General features: G+C 41.6%; 4 protein-coding genes across 4 annotated transcripts; 1 reads left to right on the top strand and 3 right to left on the bottom strand.

Annotated features, from left to right (window-relative positions):
• Positions 1-1431: 1431 nt before the first annotated feature.
• Positions 1432-3100, bottom strand: LOC124198827. The gene is made up of 5 exons (XM_046594872.1): positions 2768-3100; positions 2426-2666; positions 2140-2338; positions 1810-2056; positions 1432-1723 (listed from the first exon to the last, which is right to left on the bottom strand). The coding sequence occupies exons 1-5, from the start codon at positions 2938-2940 to the stop codon at positions 1504-1506; spliced, it is 1080 nt and encodes a 359-aa protein (XP_046450828.1). The 5' UTR covers positions 2941-3100; the 3' UTR covers positions 1432-1503.
• Positions 3101-3288: 188 nt separating this feature from the next.
• Positions 3289-5276, bottom strand: LOC124198829. The gene is made up of 6 exons (XM_046594874.1): positions 5138-5276; positions 4500-4705; positions 4182-4428; positions 3909-4110; positions 3605-3836; positions 3289-3525 (listed from the first exon to the last, which is right to left on the bottom strand). Exons 2-6 carry the CDS (start codon positions 4604-4606, stop codon positions 3336-3338), a joined length of 978 nt encoding a protein of 325 aa, XP_046450830.1. The 5' UTR covers positions 4607-4705; positions 5138-5276; the 3' UTR covers positions 3289-3335.
• Positions 5277-5828: 552 nt separating this feature from the next.
• Positions 5829-6957, top strand: LOC124198842. Its single transcript, XM_046594890.1, has 2 exons — positions 5829-6276; positions 6373-6957. Exon 2 carries the CDS (start codon positions 6387-6389, stop codon positions 6798-6800), a length of 414 nt encoding a protein of 137 aa, XP_046450846.1. The 5' UTR covers positions 5829-6276; positions 6373-6386; the 3' UTR covers positions 6801-6957.
• An 85-nt stretch (positions 6958-7042) lies between these two features.
• On the bottom strand, positions 7043-18806 carry LOC124198815 (solute carrier family 12 member 3-like). Its single transcript, XM_046594853.1, has 24 exons — positions 18568-18806; positions 18394-18498; positions 17945-18319; positions 17713-17875; positions 17532-17627; positions 17449-17467; positions 17370-17378; positions 10789-11017; positions 10610-10724; positions 10392-10531; positions 10216-10321; positions 10041-10144; positions 9722-9959; positions 9537-9658; positions 9312-9447; positions 9020-9231; positions 8694-8935; positions 8428-8630; positions 8197-8332; positions 7992-8101; positions 7775-7892; positions 7555-7694; positions 7374-7485; positions 7043-7296 (listed from the first exon to the last, which is right to left on the bottom strand). The coding sequence occupies exons 1-24, from the start codon at positions 18589-18591 to the stop codon at positions 7161-7163; spliced, it is 3390 nt and encodes a 1129-aa protein (XP_046450809.1). The 5' UTR covers positions 18592-18806; the 3' UTR covers positions 7043-7160.
• Positions 18807-19242: the final 436 nt, after the last annotated feature.

Raw genomic sequence — 19242 nt, 5'->3', positions numbered from 1 at the left:
ATGACGCAATCTTTGATGTCCCAACCATTAGGCATAGTTAACTTTGGTTTAAAAACACCTTTTCAAGTTTGAACGAAAGAAAAGATGATTTCTACGTTTGTTTTATTTTTTCAAACATATTACAATCACCTGTTTCATTAATTATTACCAAACCAAATCAAAAAATTAAGATAACTGTTGACAGAACATGCACCGCTTGACTATCTTAATTGTGTCACGTCGGCGAATTTGGTAATCTGGGAGTGTAGTTCCGCCCATTTTTCAGAAAAAGGCGATCGTGCACTGTGTTCCCCTAATTTTTAGAAAATTACATTTGTTACATTCAGTTGGTAATGTTTTAAAACTTTTATTTTGTCCTATCACATATTAGAGATTTAAAAATAATGTCGACGTTTAGACGTTCGGTATCTGCTTTTATTGGAGGCAACTAAAAAAAGTGGAGTGGAATAAATTCTCCCTGGATGGCATTGTTCAATAATTAATAAAAGAGTTACCTTGTCGATAACGTATTGGATAATTTCCGCAATATGATCCTGTTTAATGGTTTCATTGTTTTCCAGTCCGGCTTACTAAGACGACGTTAAGAATCTTCAAACCACTCAACTGCACGAGCGTAAGCTCCGTCACTCCGTCATTAAAGGCATGTTTGCCCATAAATAAACAATCTATGGTGGTCAGTTCTGTTGATTGATTGGACGTTTTTTTTTTTTTTTTTTTAATTTTTCCTGAAAAATAAATCGGCCAAAATGAAAATTGCTTTTGTGTTTCTACTGTGTTTTTTCTCGGCTACATGGCAGCAACACGTCTACCAATCTTTCTATCCCGCCCGTTATCCTTTTTACTCCATGTTCGAACAATACTTTGATACTTTCAAAATTTTAGGCCCATTCTTCCTGGATCAGATGCTGCTGGCCTGCAGCTTTACTCCGGAAACGTAATTCAATAATTGGTAGCTTTCAAATATTTCCTTTTTAAAAAATATTTTTGGCAAATTAAAAATTTTGAGGAACGGGTGGTTAGGTGCTTATGGTAAATGATGTTTGTATATTCCATGCAATACGTTCAGATATACGCGGACTACCAACAACACGAACAGGAAATTGCAAAACGTAATCTTGGAAGACCGCCGAAAAACAATCACCAAAAACTGAGAGCGAACTCGGAACCAAGATTTTTCGGAATTAGCAATTACTTGGGCAGTTATAACGAACCCGCTAAAATTTACTTCGCGACATTACATTTTGCGAGTGTTCGATATCAGTGCCTAACTGCCTGTACCTACAGTTCTTTTTGAAAACGATTATTAATCCCAATTAATATTGAACTTCAGAACCTTGCCATCCATATGTTATAGCGTAAAAACGTGCGTTGAACTATCCAGGCCTTCAGCAGTCGTCAAGAAACTCCCCACACGGAACCCAAGAGCAAGGTTATTTATTTTATTGTTTTAAATAATAATATTCGAAGCTGTACAAGTTCCTTTATAGTAGAAGGGTAAAATCGTCAATCTCTGCTCACCATCAAGCCAGCATTACAAATTTCATTAAAAATGAGTTGAATGGCCTGAGACGTTACCACAAAGCCCGGATGAAGTAAATCGGAGCAAGTAAAATATCCTTTGGTAGGATGGTACTCAATATCATCTCGAATTTGAATGTAGCAGCCGCGAATGTATTCGTCCGTCAAGAGACTTCCAGTATTCCACACGATTACGCCGCTGTGTCTATATAAAAATAAATATAAGAATCCAGGAGAATTAATAGCATTGTAGTTGTCACGGTAGCCCCAAACTAATTGGTATGCTCTTACCTCAGGATATTCTCAGCCAACAGATTGTATTGGTGAATGGACACTCTGATGGAAACGATGTTACTGATGTGCTCGTGTATTAGGAAGGCTGTAAAAGGATCGTCAATGACCGAATACTGATTCAACCAAATAACAGTGCTCCGTTTGGTGATGCGGCGAAGGATCGGCTCCAGCTCCGTCAATTTTTGTCTGTAGGGTTCGTAACCGTTGCCTTCGTCTTCCAGCCTGATATGGTGTATAGACACACCTTAAAATCTCCCCCAAAATTTGTAAAATAATTATCAACATTAATGTTATTTGCAAAACAGAGCAATTTGATGTGCTTTATACCCAAGAGAATCACTCTGTGGGTCAAATCGGTTTCATCTGAATCCCACTGAGATAGAATGTGATTCGTAGTGTTTTCAATCAACGGTTCCCAATAGAAGGAAACGCAAAGATTTAAAATTCGGCTGGTAACATTGAGGTTCTGATGAAGTCGATAATCCTCCAGCAGTGTCCCAAACTCTAGATCGTAATCTGGAATCAACTATCAATGAAATCGATTGGCTACAATTTCTTTTGTCGAATAAAGACACGGTGTGCAGCATAAAAGCCGCGCTATTATATAGTATACCTTGAGAAAATTGTAAAAATGTTGCCTTATCCTTGAATCGCCTAGGAAAACGAAATGCAGAAACTTCCTAGGCGATGCGGCATTTCCGTCCACCATTCTACCACCAGAAATGGCATCGAGACATTCCGCCGTGTCCCTCTTCCCGTACCACTTCACTTGGCAACTTTGTTGGGGGTAATTGATTATCTCCAGGAGTCCTTTATCGCATATTGGTAGGGTCCCGTCCAAGCTCAAAGACCGACTGACACCATAACCGCCATAACCGTGTAAAATACAAAATAGTAATAGGGATTACATAACATCAAAGTAAACACACACTCACTATAACGTTGTTATTCTTACAAAAATTGCTGACTTATCTTTTTAGGGTTCACTGCAGCAGTCTTGTTAGTTTCATCAAAAAGACTAGTCTGAGAGAAAACAGCAAAAATCACTAGGCCGATGACGAGAACAAGTGAGATCAGTAGTCTTACATATCGTGATAGTCTGAACATTTGGTTGGGATAATTAGACATCACTATAGCTTTATAAGGAGAAATTAGAAATCTTGCCTTTAGAACTGTATTGTACTTGGTGAAAAGCTGGACTAAAATATTTTAAGAATATACAATGGTTGGTCTGGGAAAAATGTAAGAAGCATAGGAAGCTGCAGGCCGTTATAACTTCACGTTCCCCAGAGGCACAAACCCCTTTATACACTCCTCCTTTGAGCAATACGATACGATAGTGCGGCCTTTGATTCCTCCCATTATTGCCGCAGGATAATTATTCATTAAAAAAAAATTTCATTACAACAAATTCAACGTTTTGATATTATCCTTTTCAAGGAATTTAATTAACGTTGCATTTTTATCCACGGATATATTACCAGTCATTTTATTCAAACTCAAAAGTTGCGCAAAAATGTCAACTAACAAAGCTCACTGGCAAGCAATTGAAGAGCTAGTGATAAGGCCACGTAGCCTGTGTGAAGGTAATCCAGGCAACTGAAATACGCGTCTCCAAAATACATGATCTCTCCACGGTCTAGGAGACTGCAACTGCGGATGTATTCTTCAACCAGGAAATTTCCGGAATTCCAAATCGTTATCCCGCGGTTCCTGTACCGGAAACAACAGACAACAAAATGAATTAACTTCCGTTTTTCCCATTAAAATCACCGGATATTAAATTACATACCTGAGAATGCGTTCCGATTCGACGTTGAATTGGTTGATCTTGGACGAAAAAATGTCCGTGTTGTGACTTTCGCTGGACCCGAAAAAATCGATGACGGGATACTGCCTCAACCAAATCACACGGGTTGATGTGGTTGCTATGCGCTGGAGCACCGGCGCCAGCTCTCTTAATCCCTTGGCGTACAGTTGTTGACTCGAATTTTGCTCGTGAATCATGTGGTGTGTAGATAGTCCTAAAATTTTAAAATCAAACGGATTATACACACGGCTATTACGACAGAATAGCTGTGTATCTTCATAAGTACCTATGAGGATGATTTTAACCATATCGGCATGAAGATTTTGAATGATCTGAGGAACGACATCCGTTATGTTTTCCCCGAGAAAAGGTCGCCAATAGAAAGATAAGCGGAAATTTAAAACGTGGCTGGTGAAATTTACATCCCGATGTAATTTGTAATAGGATTTGAGTTTCGGTTCAATATGTAAATCGTAGTCTGGAATGATCTACAAGCGACACAAAAACAAAATTTTTTAACAGAGCTGGGGCTAAATAACCTTTTTGAAAAGAAATATACCTTAACAAAGTCAAAAAAGATTTGTCGCACTCTCGAGTCACCGATGAAAACAAAATTTAAATAATTTGACTCATCCAGCGATCCTGTCACATTCCGTCCATTCACTGATTCGCCGGAAAGCGCGTCAACGCAGTTCACTATATCTTTCTTGTCGAGCCATTTAATTTGGCAACGTCCTTTGAGGTGGTTTGTTATATCGAGGATGCCTCTATCACATAACGGTAGCGTTTTATCTAGAAAAGATCGACTGACAAAATTTTTTATTAATATGATTTTTCCGTATTTAATAAGAATTTAAAAAAAAATTTATTGTCGTACTAAGCCAGCTGAAGCTTCCTTTGATTGGCCACTCTTGCTGGTAGGTTTTTCGCTTGGTTATTAAAATAACATGTCATTGAGTAAGACAAAATTAAAATTTGGGCCATGATAAAAATGGAAACTCCCAGTTTAGCATATCGCGGTGAATTTAAGTTTCTCTCGTTAGAGTCGAGCAACGTATTCTCATCGGTAGTTTCTAATTGACTCTGCAAGAATCGACAAAAAAGTAATTAAGCGATAAAATATAACATCCATCAAATTTTAAAATTGTTTTGACTAGTTCTGGCATTCTGAGATTTTTCTAAGCCTCTAATAGATTATAATTTTATTTTTATGGCAACATGTGTGACTAAAATACAGAATATTTAAATTTTCTAATGGAAAAGGAAATCGTTTTTCGTCCTGGCAGCAACATCCTAACGTATACTAACGAGAAGATGTTGGCTGCTGACGAAGACTACATATATAACCTTCAGAAAAGCATTCCATCGGAAGGACCCTTCAGAGTATAAATCCCTCTAGGTCAGATCGATTTTTGATTACGATTATTATCTACAATAAGGCATGCAGAAGAAAAAGAAACCACTGCTTGAAGCAAGGGCAAAGTAAATACCGGTAGTTGACTACCAGGTTCTTACATGCTGTGCAGTTCTCCAGTTTTCCAGTTGTGCTCTTTTTTCAACTGTCGCATTTCCTACTTTTAACACGATTCTTCTCGAAACCGTATAAAATAGTGTCGATAATCGGCGCAGAATTATTTTGAATAAAGATGACGTATTAGACTGAAATCCCCCAAATAAAATAGATTGATTTAAAAAAAGCACTGTCTTAAGTCACATCAACATTATTTCCTTACCATTGGATTTCTAGGCATAATCACAGGTAGGTCTGGCAATTATAATCCGCCCTGACAAATTTCACTAGAGGTTTTACAAAAACCTGATGCGATTGTCACTGGTAAGTTCTTCGAGCCATTCCTAAACACGACTTAATAAAAACATTGGTCGCAGTTGTACACTTGGGACTGAACTTGATGGGCACTAGCCGTATACCTTCTGAATCTTAGTGTCGAGGATGCAGACTCTGTGATTACTCACGTACCTTTACGCAAGAAAAACCCTTGAGCAGGGCGGAGCTTACTGCATCAGTATACAAGTCTTTAGGCTGGCCTTGGACTTTGGTATGATTCTTACGTCAGCATTTCTTGCGGGAAACTTTGAATTTGGGGGGTTTCTAACAAGTTGGAATGAAAGCGAAAAGGCCATTTTGGTTATTCGAGAAATACACGGTCCACTAACACCACTCTGCTTATTACTAAAACGACACGACGGAGAAATCGGTCAGCTGTTTTGTCGTCAATCGTTAATAATGGAAACTTTGACTTGTGTGAACAACTTCCTTTGTTTACCTATGCGCCGTTTTAATATTTAAAAGATCGAATGTAACGGAAAGAAACAGAAGACGAAAACAAAAACACGCAGGGAAACTCCCATCTAAAGGGGTTGGGGGGTTGGGAGAAGGAGTAGTAGCGGCATGGCGACTTCTTGGTAAAATACTGTTAGCCCAATACCCCTGGGACTGACCATCTTGTTGAGGATGGCTCCCCTCGTTGCCCATCCTGAGGGCTCATCAGCTTCTTACCACTTTGACTCCCTCAGTCGAATTCAGACTTTGCAACAGTCAACATCTCCACCATATTTTCGCAAACTGGTCTTCAAGTGTCCAATTGTTGTGTATCGTCATTTCTAGTCAATTAGTCATCGCCAATATTGTGCAGGTATAATTTCGCTCTGATTTATCTTCCAACGGTGTTATGTTATGCATATGTAGACCCACTCACCTTAGCAACCCTTTGTTATTTGGAATTTTTCAGCTGAAATTTAAAAGATGGGTCAGATTTGCGGTGCCCAAAGCAGCAGCTCGGATTACAGCATCACCAACGTGGCTAACGGTTACCACAAAACCATTTGGGTGAAGGTCATCGCGGAACGAAAGTACGTGACGCTGAGAGACTCGTCCATCGAGAACACAGCCGGGCTCGGCTTCACGCCCATCTTTCCCGGAGATTTCGACACTTTCCGACTGCCGGCCAATCAAGATCCTGACGATCCTGTTTACATCACCATCCTCACCAGCGACAACGCCATTTTGTACAACAGTGTGCCGCAGAATGAAAATCAATCGCTCATCGTCGACAAGAACGGTTGGCTCAAATACGCACTGAGCGGATTCATTTGGAGGGACACGAACGACCAGGATCACGACATCAACTCCACTTTGTCGACTTGTCCCATTCAGTGAAAATCGTCCAGTCATGTGTGATGTGATAATGTCAAAGCCAATTGCATTTTCCTTATATGTGATTTATTGGACTGTAAATACGTTATCCAAGATAATAAGAAATAATGAAGTGCGTTTTCGGTTGTCTTCCAATACAGAACAATTTTTTTAACTTTTACGTTTGGTAATTCGATTAAATTATTGTGCGTAATTATTTATTTAAATTTTCGGTATTTGTGTACCCCAAAATTTTTTCCTAATCATTGGGTTCGGCAATTTATATATTAACTGTAGAAGAAAACGCTTGATACAATGTAAACGATACATGTTCTCTATATCCCTATAACTATACTAAGAATTAGGCTATGCTGTACTCGACAATCAGACATAAAATGTCAACACAGAAGTTTGGTTGCCACGAACGAGCATGAATGGCGGCATGTTGGCCGTAAGGGCTTCCAGCCAAGCCATGTACAACATTGCGCTAACAGATTCATTCCGAGGCATCGGCAAGGTCCTAATTTTTATAAGAACATTTCGTTGTTAGCTAGACGAAAAGCTATTATGATAATGATTTTTTTAAGTTATACTTACATGACAACCAAGTTGGAATCTGAAGAGTGATCTAAGAGTAATTCCCTTAATTTAAGATGACGATTTGTTTTGTACTGGAACTTTTCAAACTCCTCGTTGGTTATATGGGGTCCTGTTGTAATTGTTAGTTTAAAAAATTGGTTTATAACGAAGATAACAAGAGCTGTTGCATTATACACACCGTTGGCATTGGGTTGTAAGAAAGGTTGAATGATACCATTGAACCACTTTTTGGTTTTCAGTTTGGGAGTTTCGTCAATGTCACTGATAATCACAAGATCGGAATAATCGATTCGGAATTTCGATAGTAAAACAGCCATCCTGCATAGTTAGAACGTGAATGAAATTCAAATGCCCTTAAAAAACAATAAAATACAAAAAAGAAAAGAATTCTGCCAAACCCTTTCTGTTCTTTTTCCAGTTCTTGGACGCCAGACGCTGCGCAAAAAATACGCAGTCTGGTGTCTGCTGACCAGTTTGAGCGACTGTTAATAATAACCGGCAAGAGAAGTGTCAAACCTAGTTTAAAAATAAAAACGTCCGTCCGTGAAAAATAACGAGAATCAATGAATGGTATAGCCACTTTTTGACCATGTCTGGCCTTGCTCCGTCACGTACCTCCATCGTCACTCAACCACCAGACGTCGATGGTGTCCTTCTTCTGTTTCTTCTGAAACAAGATTATCTTGTTCATGACACTTTTGGGCAACTCGTTTCCTTCAGGGTCTCTATTGGATCATGACAAGCACAACATATTTGAATGAGTTGACCTAGTTAAACAAAACAATATGCAAATATTGTGACAGACTGGAGATATTAGTACCTAAAAGTGATAGCCAGTTTTTTGCTGAGTTTGCTCTTTTTATTTTTGGTGACGCCTAGGACAACTGTGCGCCTCCGCTCGTTGTGATACGACATCTCCTGTTCTTCCGCTTCTTCCGCGTCACTCCGGCTACTCTCTTTAAATTTTTATGGAGCAATCAAAGGATATGTTATTGAGTGATGCGACTACTATTTCGGCATAATTATTTTGAATGGTAAATTGCTGGCAGACCACTGATTGATGATGTGTCCGGATTGGGCGAAACGCTGGGATTGCTACTGATAGATACCCATTCTTTTGCTTGGAAACTTGGAATTTTATCCTTGAGTGTTTTATTCAGGATAAGATCGTCAATGTCAGCCAAAATTTTCGAACAATCTAATCCTTCTTGAAGACGGAGAATGCTGACGGCTACGTTCATTTCGAAGGCAGTACTAAAATTTGTTGATCTCTCAATATTTTGTTATTTTGTTACATGCAGCTAATTTTAATCTTACTGTATAGTCAGCACGTATTGTTCCAACGAATCTCGATCGCAAGTTGCCCAATCATTTTTGTATCCCATCATCAGAATGTTGGGCTTGACTTTGCCCACTCCCGAGAGACTGAGCATTGCGGCCACGCCTGTGTGCAGATTCGAATCATCGGCTACTGAGCAGAAGCCTTTGATGTTGATGTATCGCAGGTAGCGATAAGCCTTCTGCTGGAGTTGGGAGCGTTTTTCAAACGTCAATCGCTCCTGTTTATCATTGAAATAAGAGTTTAGCATATATATAGGAAATGTAATAACCCGTGTGTATAGTCATACAGTTGAATGTTTTACCTTGACAACATGTCCGCAAATCATGAGCGAGTTATTCTTACAGATGAGATAGGCAAAGTCGACCAAAGCAGGGCGAGTGTTGGGAAGTCCAGTTAAAACCAAAATCTGGGGCCTGTAATTCTTGACATGTTCCTCGATGTGGACAAGTTGCTGAATGCTTGTTAGCGCGGTGCGGTATGTTTGCGCTTGGGTGGAAGATCCCCAATTCACCTCTTCAAGAAAATAAGGTAACATCAAAGTTAATCAAAGTTTCGCTAATATTTTTATGATTAAAAAATTTGTAAAAACTTGCCTGGTTTGCGGTAAAGAACCACCATGTAGAAAAACACGACTATGGCTATTGTAATCATCGCTATAGGTAGACTGATGAGGATCATAGAGGCGATTGACAGAATGCCCGTCAACAAACTCAGCCAAGTGTTGTAATACTAAATTTTTTTAAACCCAAAAGAAAACAATCTTTGTTCAAAAATGATTTCCAAATGATTTTAAAATGATCTGCTGTAGGCCTATATACCTTGAAAGTTGGCCGCCATCCAATGGGTTTCACTAAGCTTACGTGGAATGTTGAAAAGTTCATGAGAGCAAACGTGGCGAGGAAGAAGTCCGAGATGAGCAACGCTATCATATCCAACTCGGCTGAAAGTCACAGATAAATGTCTTTTAAAAATCACCCGGTAATTGAATGATAATAAAATTTACCGATGAGCACGAAAGCTAGCGCCAACACGAAAGTAAAGAAAAAGGCGCGAAGTGGCTGCTTCGATTTCCCGTATCCTTTTCCCCAGAAACCGACCATCCAGTAAGGGTAAAGTTTATCGGCCGCAATGACTTCGAGCAGAGCCGGACAGGAAACGAAATCGGAGAGAGCCGAACTGATCGTAGCAGCGATGCAGCCGATATAATTTAGTGGGGGAAAGGCGGAGATCAACGACATTGCCTGAACATAATTAAATAAATAAAATTTGATTGCTAAAATTTATTTTCAAGATCAACCTATTGCCTAACTAAATATACTTGCCTGATAATCATGATAAAGTCCGCTTTTACAGTTTGAACGGTTCTCAGCCGAAAAAGTGCAATTCAAACTGATCCCGTTTGCCAAGTCCAAAACACTTCCAGTAGCTGCAAAATCAAAAGTAATCAATTTTAAAACATGACTATTTGTAATATTTGTTAGGTAGGTAGAGATTAACCTTGGCGCGCCATCGTTGCGGCGCAAATGATGGCTATTCCAGCGTAAGATATACTGCAAATGATAATGGCCAAAATCGTTCCTTTGGGAATAGCTGTGTTTGGGTTCTAATTTACGCACACGCACATGTAGGTATAAAATCTAGCGAAAGTAATGGAGCAAGTACTGTTACGTTACCCTTAAGTCACCGGAAACATTGGCTCCGGCAAGAATGCCAATACTAGCCGGAAAGTAAACCGAAAAGACGGAAATAAAATTTTGCATTTGGCCATTAGTAACTGAGTAAGCTGGCTCCCAATTTTCAGTAAGTAAATCCACTATAGAACCGAAAAAAATAATTTTTTAAAACTCATTTGAGATTGGTTCAAATTTGACACTGTTGCGAATTGCGATACCGCTGTAGCCTATGAATCCTCTGGCTTCTTCCAGCTCGGTGGCAGGTCCTATAAAACTTCCGGCAAGGAAATTAGCCAACGATGCCAACATGATGAGAAACATGATGTCTTTCATCTGTTTGATTCATTGATTTGTTGTTAAAAACGATTTCAAAATTATTGATATTTAAATGCCATACCTTAGTTTCGTACTGTGAACCGAGGCCGCAAATGGCACAGACGAATATCATCGTTAATGTGCCAATGATGCGGATGTCATTCGCTGCTCCGTCAATGATAATGATTCCGCCGTACTCCAGCATCATGTCCATGATGGCTTGAGCGAAACCCACCACATTAAGGGAGCAATCCATTGCATTGGCGATAGCGAATATGATTCCAATTGAACCGCCAAACTCGGGGCCCAATGTCGGGAAAATCCTGACATTAACTTTTAAGACTTGAAATTCTGAGAAGCTGTATATTCTGAACCTTCTGGTTCCACGAAAATTTAGCTACTGCCGACACTTTGGACCTCAAGGACAAATCAAAAAGAGGGGTAGGGGGAAAACATGGGGCGCGAAATAACCCGAGGGGTCTAACACGCACAGACTTGTCTGGGCCCAAACAGTTGGGCCTCGACTTGTCTGTACATGAAGCAAATGGACAAAACAGTTCAATTTATGCTTGAGGGGTCGGAATTTCCGACATACACCCGGCCGGAATTACTCCTCCTCTTCTTCCACCGTCTCCATCCGCGCCATTCTTTTAATATTTTCTTCTGCTTGTCGGGCCGCTCGGCGCTGGATTCTTCCCGATCTTGTTGACACCTCGTCGACGACCGGAATTGGGATTGATGACACGAACGGATTTTCGGGTAGAACTCGAACCTCTGACATCGACTGAACTTCAGCTGCTGCTCCCGTGGCGCTCCTTTTCTCTGATTCCGACCGAATCAATTTTTCAGATGATTCAAACACTTCTAGCGGGTACAACTTGTTGATAGGACGGCTGGTTCTTCCATTTGCCGTTCGGATTTCTGCCGACCGTACCTTGCCATCCGCACCACGGTTAAGTTGTTCCACGACGGCTAACTTCCACTCGGACCTCTTGCTGTCTTGGTGAATTTGCACGACGTCACCGATCTTGATTATTTCCTTCATTGGTCCTTTCGTTGCTTGATGATGTTCTCGAAGAGACGGGAGATATGAAGTGCTCCATTTGCGCCAGAAGGCGCGTAAAACATTTTGCGTTTTTAAATACGCTTTCGACAAAATCTGCGAGTCCATATCTCGACCATAAGTTGGATCCTCCAGCTCCTCGTCTGCTTCGTAGTTAGATGGTAGTGTAGTAATCCGCCGACCGTAGAGAAGATGGGCAGGGGTAAGCGGCTCGAAACTTTTAGGATCAGTCGAGACACGCATTAAAGGTCGATCATTGAGAATCGCCTCTATCTGGGCGACGACTGTTTGAAGTTGAACCAGACTTAGTTTGGTTCGACCAACCATTTTCCGCAGTGAAGTTTTCGTTAGAGCAATAAGTCGCTCCCACCATCCGCCATACCATGGTGCACGTTTAGGAATAAACTTCCAAGTTGTTCTCATGTTTGATAGCTCCTTTGCAACATCCGGTTGCTTGAAGAATTGAGTCAGGATATTTGAGGCGCTGACAAATGTTGAGGCATTATCAGAATAGATAACACGGGGGATGGAATGGCGGCTCGTAAAACGACGCAGTGCATCGATGAAGGCTCCGCTCGTCATATTTTCGACCACTTCCAAGTGAATAGCCCGCGTCACTCCACATGTAAATAACAAAATGTAGACTGAATCTTCTCCTTCTTTAACACGAACGGGAATTGCACCGGTGTAATCTATTCCGGTAACTTCAAAGGGGTAGGATTCGCGGATGCGATCCGCCGGAAGAGGCGCTGGGTCTGGCAGTTTGTACGCTGGTCCATGGTCTCTTCGGCACTTAACACAGTTGCGACAGATTCTTTTAACCTGCGATCTTGCTGACGGAATCCAGTAACGTTGAATCAGTTTGGCTAAGGTTATTTCAGTTCCGTAATGGAAGACTCGCTCGTGAACATCAGTGATAATCAATCTTGACAGGTCCGAATGTTTTGGAATCAATGCTGGATATTTTGCTGATTCCGACATGGTAGAATTTTGAAGCCTGCCTTTACAGCGTATGATACGGTCTGTATCTAGAAATAAATCGAGTTGAGAAACTAGTGCAGGTCTCCAGGATTTCTTTTTTGAAGTTAAATAGGCCAGTTCGGTAGGAAAATATCTTTTCTGAAAAGCACGAATCCAAATCTTCTCTGCTCTCTGCAGTTCTTCTGAGTTGAGCGGCTCTCGATTCCACAAATCGCGCGAGGAACTTTTTAGTCGAAAATTGCTTGCGAGACGAAACACTTGCGCTGTAACCCGCAGCAACATATCAAAACTGTACTTTGCTGGATCTATCACTGAAAATATATCTTCCTCCTTAACGACTGGATCTGCGCTTTTCACAGCGACATGAACTACTTTGGAACTTTTAAACTCCGTCACCGACCACGTTGGCCAATTTTTGCGATTCGACAGCCACTCCGGTCCTTCCTTCCACAATTTTGAAGCTTTCAATTCTTTGAATGAGGCACCTCGGGAGAGGATGTCGGCTGGATTCTCTGCTGACGGAACATATTTCCATGTAGCCGCCTGGGTCCTGTTGAAGTCCCGGATCTTCTTCACTCGATTCGTAACAAACTGCCGTGGGTGTCCCTCTTCTTTGGCGATCCAATGATGCACAATTTGACTGTCGCTCCAGAGATAAACTCGTAGCTTGATTCCGAGTGGCTCAAGTGCGGCAATGATGATCGTAGCGATTAGAACGCCCAAGTATGCTGCCATCAGTTCTGATTCCGGAATCGACAACTCCCTGTCTTCTTCTTTTTGTTGGCTTTTGATTGGCGTGATTCTAGCCTTGGATTCGACGAACGATACTTCTCCTTGATGCACTAAATATGCTACCGCACCGTATGCTCGGCGACTCGCGTCACAAAAAACATGGAGATCTCGTACCGCTGTTGCTGCACCGAAATAGGATCTTTTCACTGACATAATTTTTTGTTTAGTCGCACAAACGATTGAAGAGACGATTTCTTTCCACTTTTCTAAATGTTCACTTGCCAATTCTTCATCTAGTTTGACGTTCTTCATACACAAATCTTGAATTAGGATCTTGGCGCTCGTAGCTATCGGCGCATAAAACCCCAGCGGATCATAAAATGATCCCGCTCCTTTGAGAACATCGCGTTTGGTTACCTTTTCAATTGACGGCGATAGATTTGGAACTTGGACGTGCAGGCAATCGCTATTTCGATCCCAAATTAGTCCAAGCGTTTTCGACTCCGGTGAAGCGTCGAACGTTCCTTTCTCTTGCAGCTTTTTCTCTAAGTCGCGATCACTGAACCCCCATGCCTGGAGTGGTAGGTTTGCACCGCACATGATACTGTTCGCTTGATGAAAGTAACTTTCGGCCTCAGTTTGACTATCACATCCGGTGATAACATTGTCAACAAAAACACTTCGCTGCATATCAGCAGCCACTTTAGAACCATTTCTTGATAGATGGTGCATGACGACAGAGTTGAGAATAAATGGCGATGATTTCGCACCAAACGGAACTACTTTAAAGCGATAGATCACTAACGGCGAATCAGGATCTTGTGGGTTTGACAACCACATCCAACGTAGATAATCACGATCGGAGTCATGAAGCTCGATGTGATGGAAGGCTTTTTCGACGTCAGCAACTATGCCTATAGCGTGGGCTCTGAATCGAATCAAAAGATGAACTTGATCGTTGTGAAGAGGCGCACCAGTTTCAACGCAGTCATTGAAACTCACGCCATTCCAACCTTTGTTTGAGCAGTTATACACAATCCGGATGGGAGTGGTCGATGACTCTTTCTTCACATAGTGGTACGGTATGTAATGGCAACCCTTGGGGGGTGGCTCTGACGGAACTTGTTCGATAAACTTGCGATCTAGCTGATCTTTGATAATGTCGGCAAACACTCCCAACATCCCGTCTCTTGATAAACGTTTGATGGTTGCTTGGGTCATATTTTTCACCATGTTAAAGTTAGTAACGAGCTCGGGGTGATCACTCTTCCACGGGAATTGGGCAATGTACTTGCCGTCTTCGAACTTGATGCATTTCTTTGCGTAGTTCGCCGCCTCACTGACCTTTTCCTGATGAGGGAAGATTCCCAATGTCTCCAGCGACCACATAAACGAAAAATCGTCCGCACTTTCAACTGATTGAACATGTAGACTTAGGGTTTGAACGGGTTTTTTCACTCTTACACTTTCCAGTGGGCCGGACACTAAGTAACCAATTTTTGATCCGATTGCGGTTGGTCCGTCACCGCGAATGGGTCTCTCGTCTTCGATAAAACTCCAGTAGAAGTCTGCTCCAATTAACAAATCGATGGAGAACAAATCTTCTTTGATGTAGGGATGAGCCAAATTCAGGTTTTTCAAATAAGGAAGTTCTTGCAGATTGTGTCGATAGTTGTCTTCCAGTGGGTCGACTAAATAATCGATTACTATCGCTCGCATGAAGACAGTGGTTCCATCGTTGACTTGAATCCCAAATTCGACAACTTCAAAGAATTCTGGACCGGAACTGGCATGGGCGAATCCCGACGTAATTAAACACTCTTTAGTTTTCGCTCTCAAACCAAGGCGTTTCACTAGGTCGCGCGTAATCCAGCTTCTTTGCGCGCCTTCATCGAACATTGAATTTGCTTTAACTTCACATTTTGATGAACGAATCTTCATGACCGCCGTTTTTAGGAAAACAAACGGATAGGATACCACGTTAACTGAGCTCTTTTGAGCAACGACGGCCACTTGTTGAGAAACAATTGAACCTTTTACTTGAGAATGAGCATTTGTTACCGAAGTTGCTGCAACGCTGGCTGGCCTTGAAGAATCATGAAGACTGGTATGATGCGGACGTCGACAGATCCTGCATACATTTCTAGAATTACAATTGTTTCGTGTGTGCTTGGCGCTTAAGCAGCCGAAGCATAGCCGCTTCTGTTGAACGATTCTTTTTCTTTCTTCGATTGAAGAAACTGCGGTACACTGAGACGCGGGATGATCAGCGTCACAGTAGACACATGGGAAATGAAATGGGGGCTTTTGACCTGTTGCCCCGTTGAACATTGTCGCTGATTGTCTAGAGGGGAATTGCTGCTTGATTGCTGGCGGTTGAATTGGCGGCAGTGTTGAAATCTGTCCCGCCTCCATGACTCGTATTTCTCCCTTTAAAACATTTCTCAATTGGTCAAGTGTAAATTCGTCTTTGTCGTGCTGGCGTGCTACGCTCTTCCGTACATCGGCTGGGAGCTTATCTAGAAGAATGCACACTAGCAGGTCGCCGTAGGTATCAGGGGGCTTTCCCAGAGACTCTAGGCCACGAACATACGACTCTACCTGGTCGTAGAAGCCACGGAGGCTTTTTAGATTAGCTTCCGGTTTCTGCAGGTTATACAAGGCTCTCATATAAGCTGCGATCACCTTCGATTTTCTTCCATATCGTTCCTTGAGAAGGTCCACTAGGACTACATAATTCTCATTGGATGGAGTCAAACCGGCGACTGATGACAAAACGTTTGGGTCCAATTGGCCCAACAAATAATTGAACTTGTTGATGTCTGCTAGCGAAGCGTCGCTTTCAATCTCCGCAACAAACGCTTGCCAGAACTGCTGCCACTGAAGAATATCACCATTAAAGCGCGGCAAGGCAATTTTTGGACGGCTCGTCGCTCGAGAAGAAACACTTGGTGCTGGAGGGTGATGATCAACATCTGGATTTGCACGACGCAACGTATTGATTCTATAACGACAAAGATCTCCAGCGTCTTGAATGATGGCATTTTCAGCATCCGTTGCTTCAATTTCTTTTTGCACATCTTCTTCTCCAGTGCGATCCTGAATCTGCTGATCCATATCTTCCAACGTATCAAACCGGGTTTTTAGCTCAACCAACTTGCTCTCAAGTTCGTGAATTTTTTGAGCTGGTTCCATGTCCGCATTTGCAAATATATCTTCGAGTTTTTGAATCAATCGGGCTGCGACGACCCTTCCACCATTTCTTAAAGCTAGCAAACGAGAAAGATCCGCCATTTTAAGAGAGCTTTCGACTTACAACTTTCCAGAATGATCGCTCCAATTAAAGATGAATACAGATGATACGCATGGAGGAAGATGAAAGCGGATGAAAGCGGATGAAGATTGATGATCCTACGTTGTGATTTTCTTTTTAGATGCCTGCTGCTGCAGGGGGGTGTCTGGACCGCCACGTGGTGATGACGCCAACACACAAAGATTTGAGATTTGCCTGTCTCAATCAGGTCGTTTGGAACCGTCACACTTCGTAACGCCAACGTGAACAAACACCAGGACTAGTATCCTGGTTACGGCACCAAAAATGTCGGGAAAATCCTGACATTAACTTTTAAGACTTGAAATTCTGAGAAGCTGTATATTCTGAACCTTCTGGTTCCACGAAAATTTAGCTACTGCCGACACTTTGGACCTCAAGGACAAATCAAAAAGAGGGGTAGGGGGAAAACATGGGGCGCGAAATAACCCGAGGGGTCTAACACGCACAGACTTGTCTGGGCCCAAACAGTTGGGCCTCGACTTGTCTGTACATGAAGCAAATGGACAAAACAGTTCAATTTATGCTTGAGGGGTCGGAATTTCCGACACCCAATACCCTTGACCTAATTCCCCAAAGTGGGTCATTTTTCCAGACATCTTTTCGTGTCGCATTTTTTGCTTATAGAAACTTACATAACAAAGTAGGTACCGCCTGAAGGTCGGATAAAAAAAATTTTAAAATTTGTTTCTATTATTAGTATAGTTTTGTGTTGTACCTCCACCGATTTCTCCATTGGTTGAGATGGCCGACATGGATAAGGCTGTCACCAAAGTGATAAAGGTTGAAATTGCAATGATGACCAAAGTTTCACCTTTATGTGTTACACCAATTTTTTGTTAAAATCATCATTCCATGTAGTGAATGTGTGATATGGAAAAGAATTAACCAAGTCTCACCTATTCCCGCGTGAGCCACCACCCACGAAAGACGCAAGAAAAGCATAACGCCCCAGATGCTCATCATGTTACGAATTAAAACACCTTCGATCCAGCCGAATTTCACGGCTTCCGATTTTCCTTCTTCCTCATCTTTCTTTAGTTTGTCTTCATTAGATTGCGTCTTTTGGAGGGAAAAAATCGTGATACAGAAAATAGGTAAATAGTTACTTATTAAATTAATTCAAATTACCTCATTTAAATCTTGTTGCACAATTTCTTCGCTCACGGCAACATCGGTTGATGGATTGCATAATTCGTTCATCGTTGGTCGCCTGGCCATCAGTAGACCCATCGTTTGAGCTTGGTGTTGTTGTATTGTCCGATAATTGTCGATGGTTGGGACGACGTCACGGCTCATCTTTCGGGATCGCTCCTGTCCCTGTGAGCCAATAGTCGCCACGCTCGCTTTCCGGTTTGAATTAATCTGACTTTCATTTTCTGTGACATTGGTCCCATTTTGGGGTAATCCCTGCTGGAAATTTGCCATTTCAATTCCGGCCGTGATGGTTGGCAATTGACGTCTATCCGAGAATTCTACTGATGATGGCAGTCTCGTCTGAGTCGCCTAAAATCCAGTGCACAATATGAACGAAGTCAGAACTTAAATTGTTGACTGAAATCATCTGAACGTGTCCATACGTTTGGTATTTCAGCTGCTGGATTATGCAATTCGTGTAAGGTAGAAAGAAATCCTCCTCGGTATGACGAGACTTTATTTTTGGTGGCATCAACTGACGGGATTGTCTGTTGCAACACATTTTGCTCGTCACCATTTCCTTCTGATCTGTGTATCTAATTCTCTGCATTACTTACCTCTTCGAAGGCCTGGTTATCCATCTTTTTAGTTGTAATTTTTTTTTCCTGTTGGATCCAAAGTAGCGTGCGCAATAATATTTTCGAACCAAAATAAAAAATCGGACAAGTTCAATAATAATTCAGAGCACTCAAAAGTAAAAATACATATTTCTATTTTCCGGTTTTACAAAACTCGCCAGAGAAGGAAGTTGCGTATCAGCAACTGCCTTCCACAAAGTTTCAGAAGAGACTATAGTATAACCAACGAGAGTTTTGTTGTATTCATATAGTAACCAAGCTACTTTTGTTCTGCCCTCAAGGCCTCTAGACGTGACTTAGCCCTTTTAAAAGCCTTAATTTTCTACATGTTGCCCGACCGGTTGACCTTATGTGTAATTGTGCTTCTGGCAATCAAAGATTTGCCTATACTGGACTGAAGCGGTATATGAGCCTCTAAATGTTGCCCGCTCTCCAAATAAGTAAACGAGATTTTTGTTGCTATCGTGGATCTCAACAACAAAAAATGAAACCGTGTTAAGAGGTGTCCAGTAAATATGATTACGTCATGGGATTTTCGAAAGATTTCTCTTTTACGGCCACAACACTTTTTCTTGTCCAGTTGTCCCAGTTTGTGTCCATCTGATCAGCCTTTAGCTTTACACTTGTGTTGAACCTATAAAAGCTCTTGCACTT

This window comes from Daphnia pulex, chromosome 7, assembly GCF_021134715.1.
Source record: "Daphnia pulex isolate KAP4 chromosome 7, ASM2113471v1".
NCBI lineage: Eukaryota > Metazoa > Arthropoda > Branchiopoda > Diplostraca > Daphniidae > Daphnia > Daphnia pulex.
This window is presented reverse-complemented; position numbering and strand designations above follow the sequence as displayed.

Bases quoted from the DNA above. Each gene is read 5' to 3' on its own strand.
- LOC124198815 (XM_046594853.1), bottom strand. From the start codon at position 18,591: ATGGATAACCAGGCCTTCGAAGAG. The intron at 17,628-17,712 runs GTGAGACTTGGT...TAACACATAAAG, and splicing joins GGTGGCTCACGCGGGAATAG to GTGAAACTTTGGTCATCATT. The intron at 8,936-9,019 runs GTAAAACATTCA...AATGATAAACAG, and splicing joins TTTGCGGACATGTTGTCAAG to GAGCGATTGACGTTTGAAAA.
- LOC124198842 (XM_046594890.1), top strand. From the start codon at position 6,387: ATGGGTCAGATTTGCGGTGCCCAAAGCAGCAGCTCGGATTACAGCATC.
- LOC124198829 (XM_046594874.1), bottom strand. From the start codon at position 4,606: ATGGCCCAAATTTTAATTTTGTCTTACTCAATGACATGTTATTTTAAT. The intron at 3,837-3,908 runs GTACTTATGAAG...TTAAAATTTTAG, and splicing joins GGTTAAAATCATCCTCATAG to GACTATCTACACACCACATG. The intron at 3,526-3,604 runs GTATGTAATTTA...TTTCCGGTACAG, and splicing joins GAATCGGAACGCATTCTCAG to GAACCGCGGGATAACGATTT.
- LOC124198827 (XM_046594872.1), bottom strand. From the start codon at position 2,940: ATGTCTAATTATCCCAACCAAATGTTCAGACTATCACGATATGTAAGA. The intron at 2,057-2,139 runs GTATAAAGCACA...GGAGATTTTAAG, and splicing joins CCACAGAGTGATTCTCTTGG to GTGTGTCTATACACCATATC. The intron at 1,724-1,809 runs GTAAGAGCATAC...ATTTTTATATAG, and splicing joins TTGGCTGAGAATATCCTGAG to ACACAGCGGCGTAATCGTGT.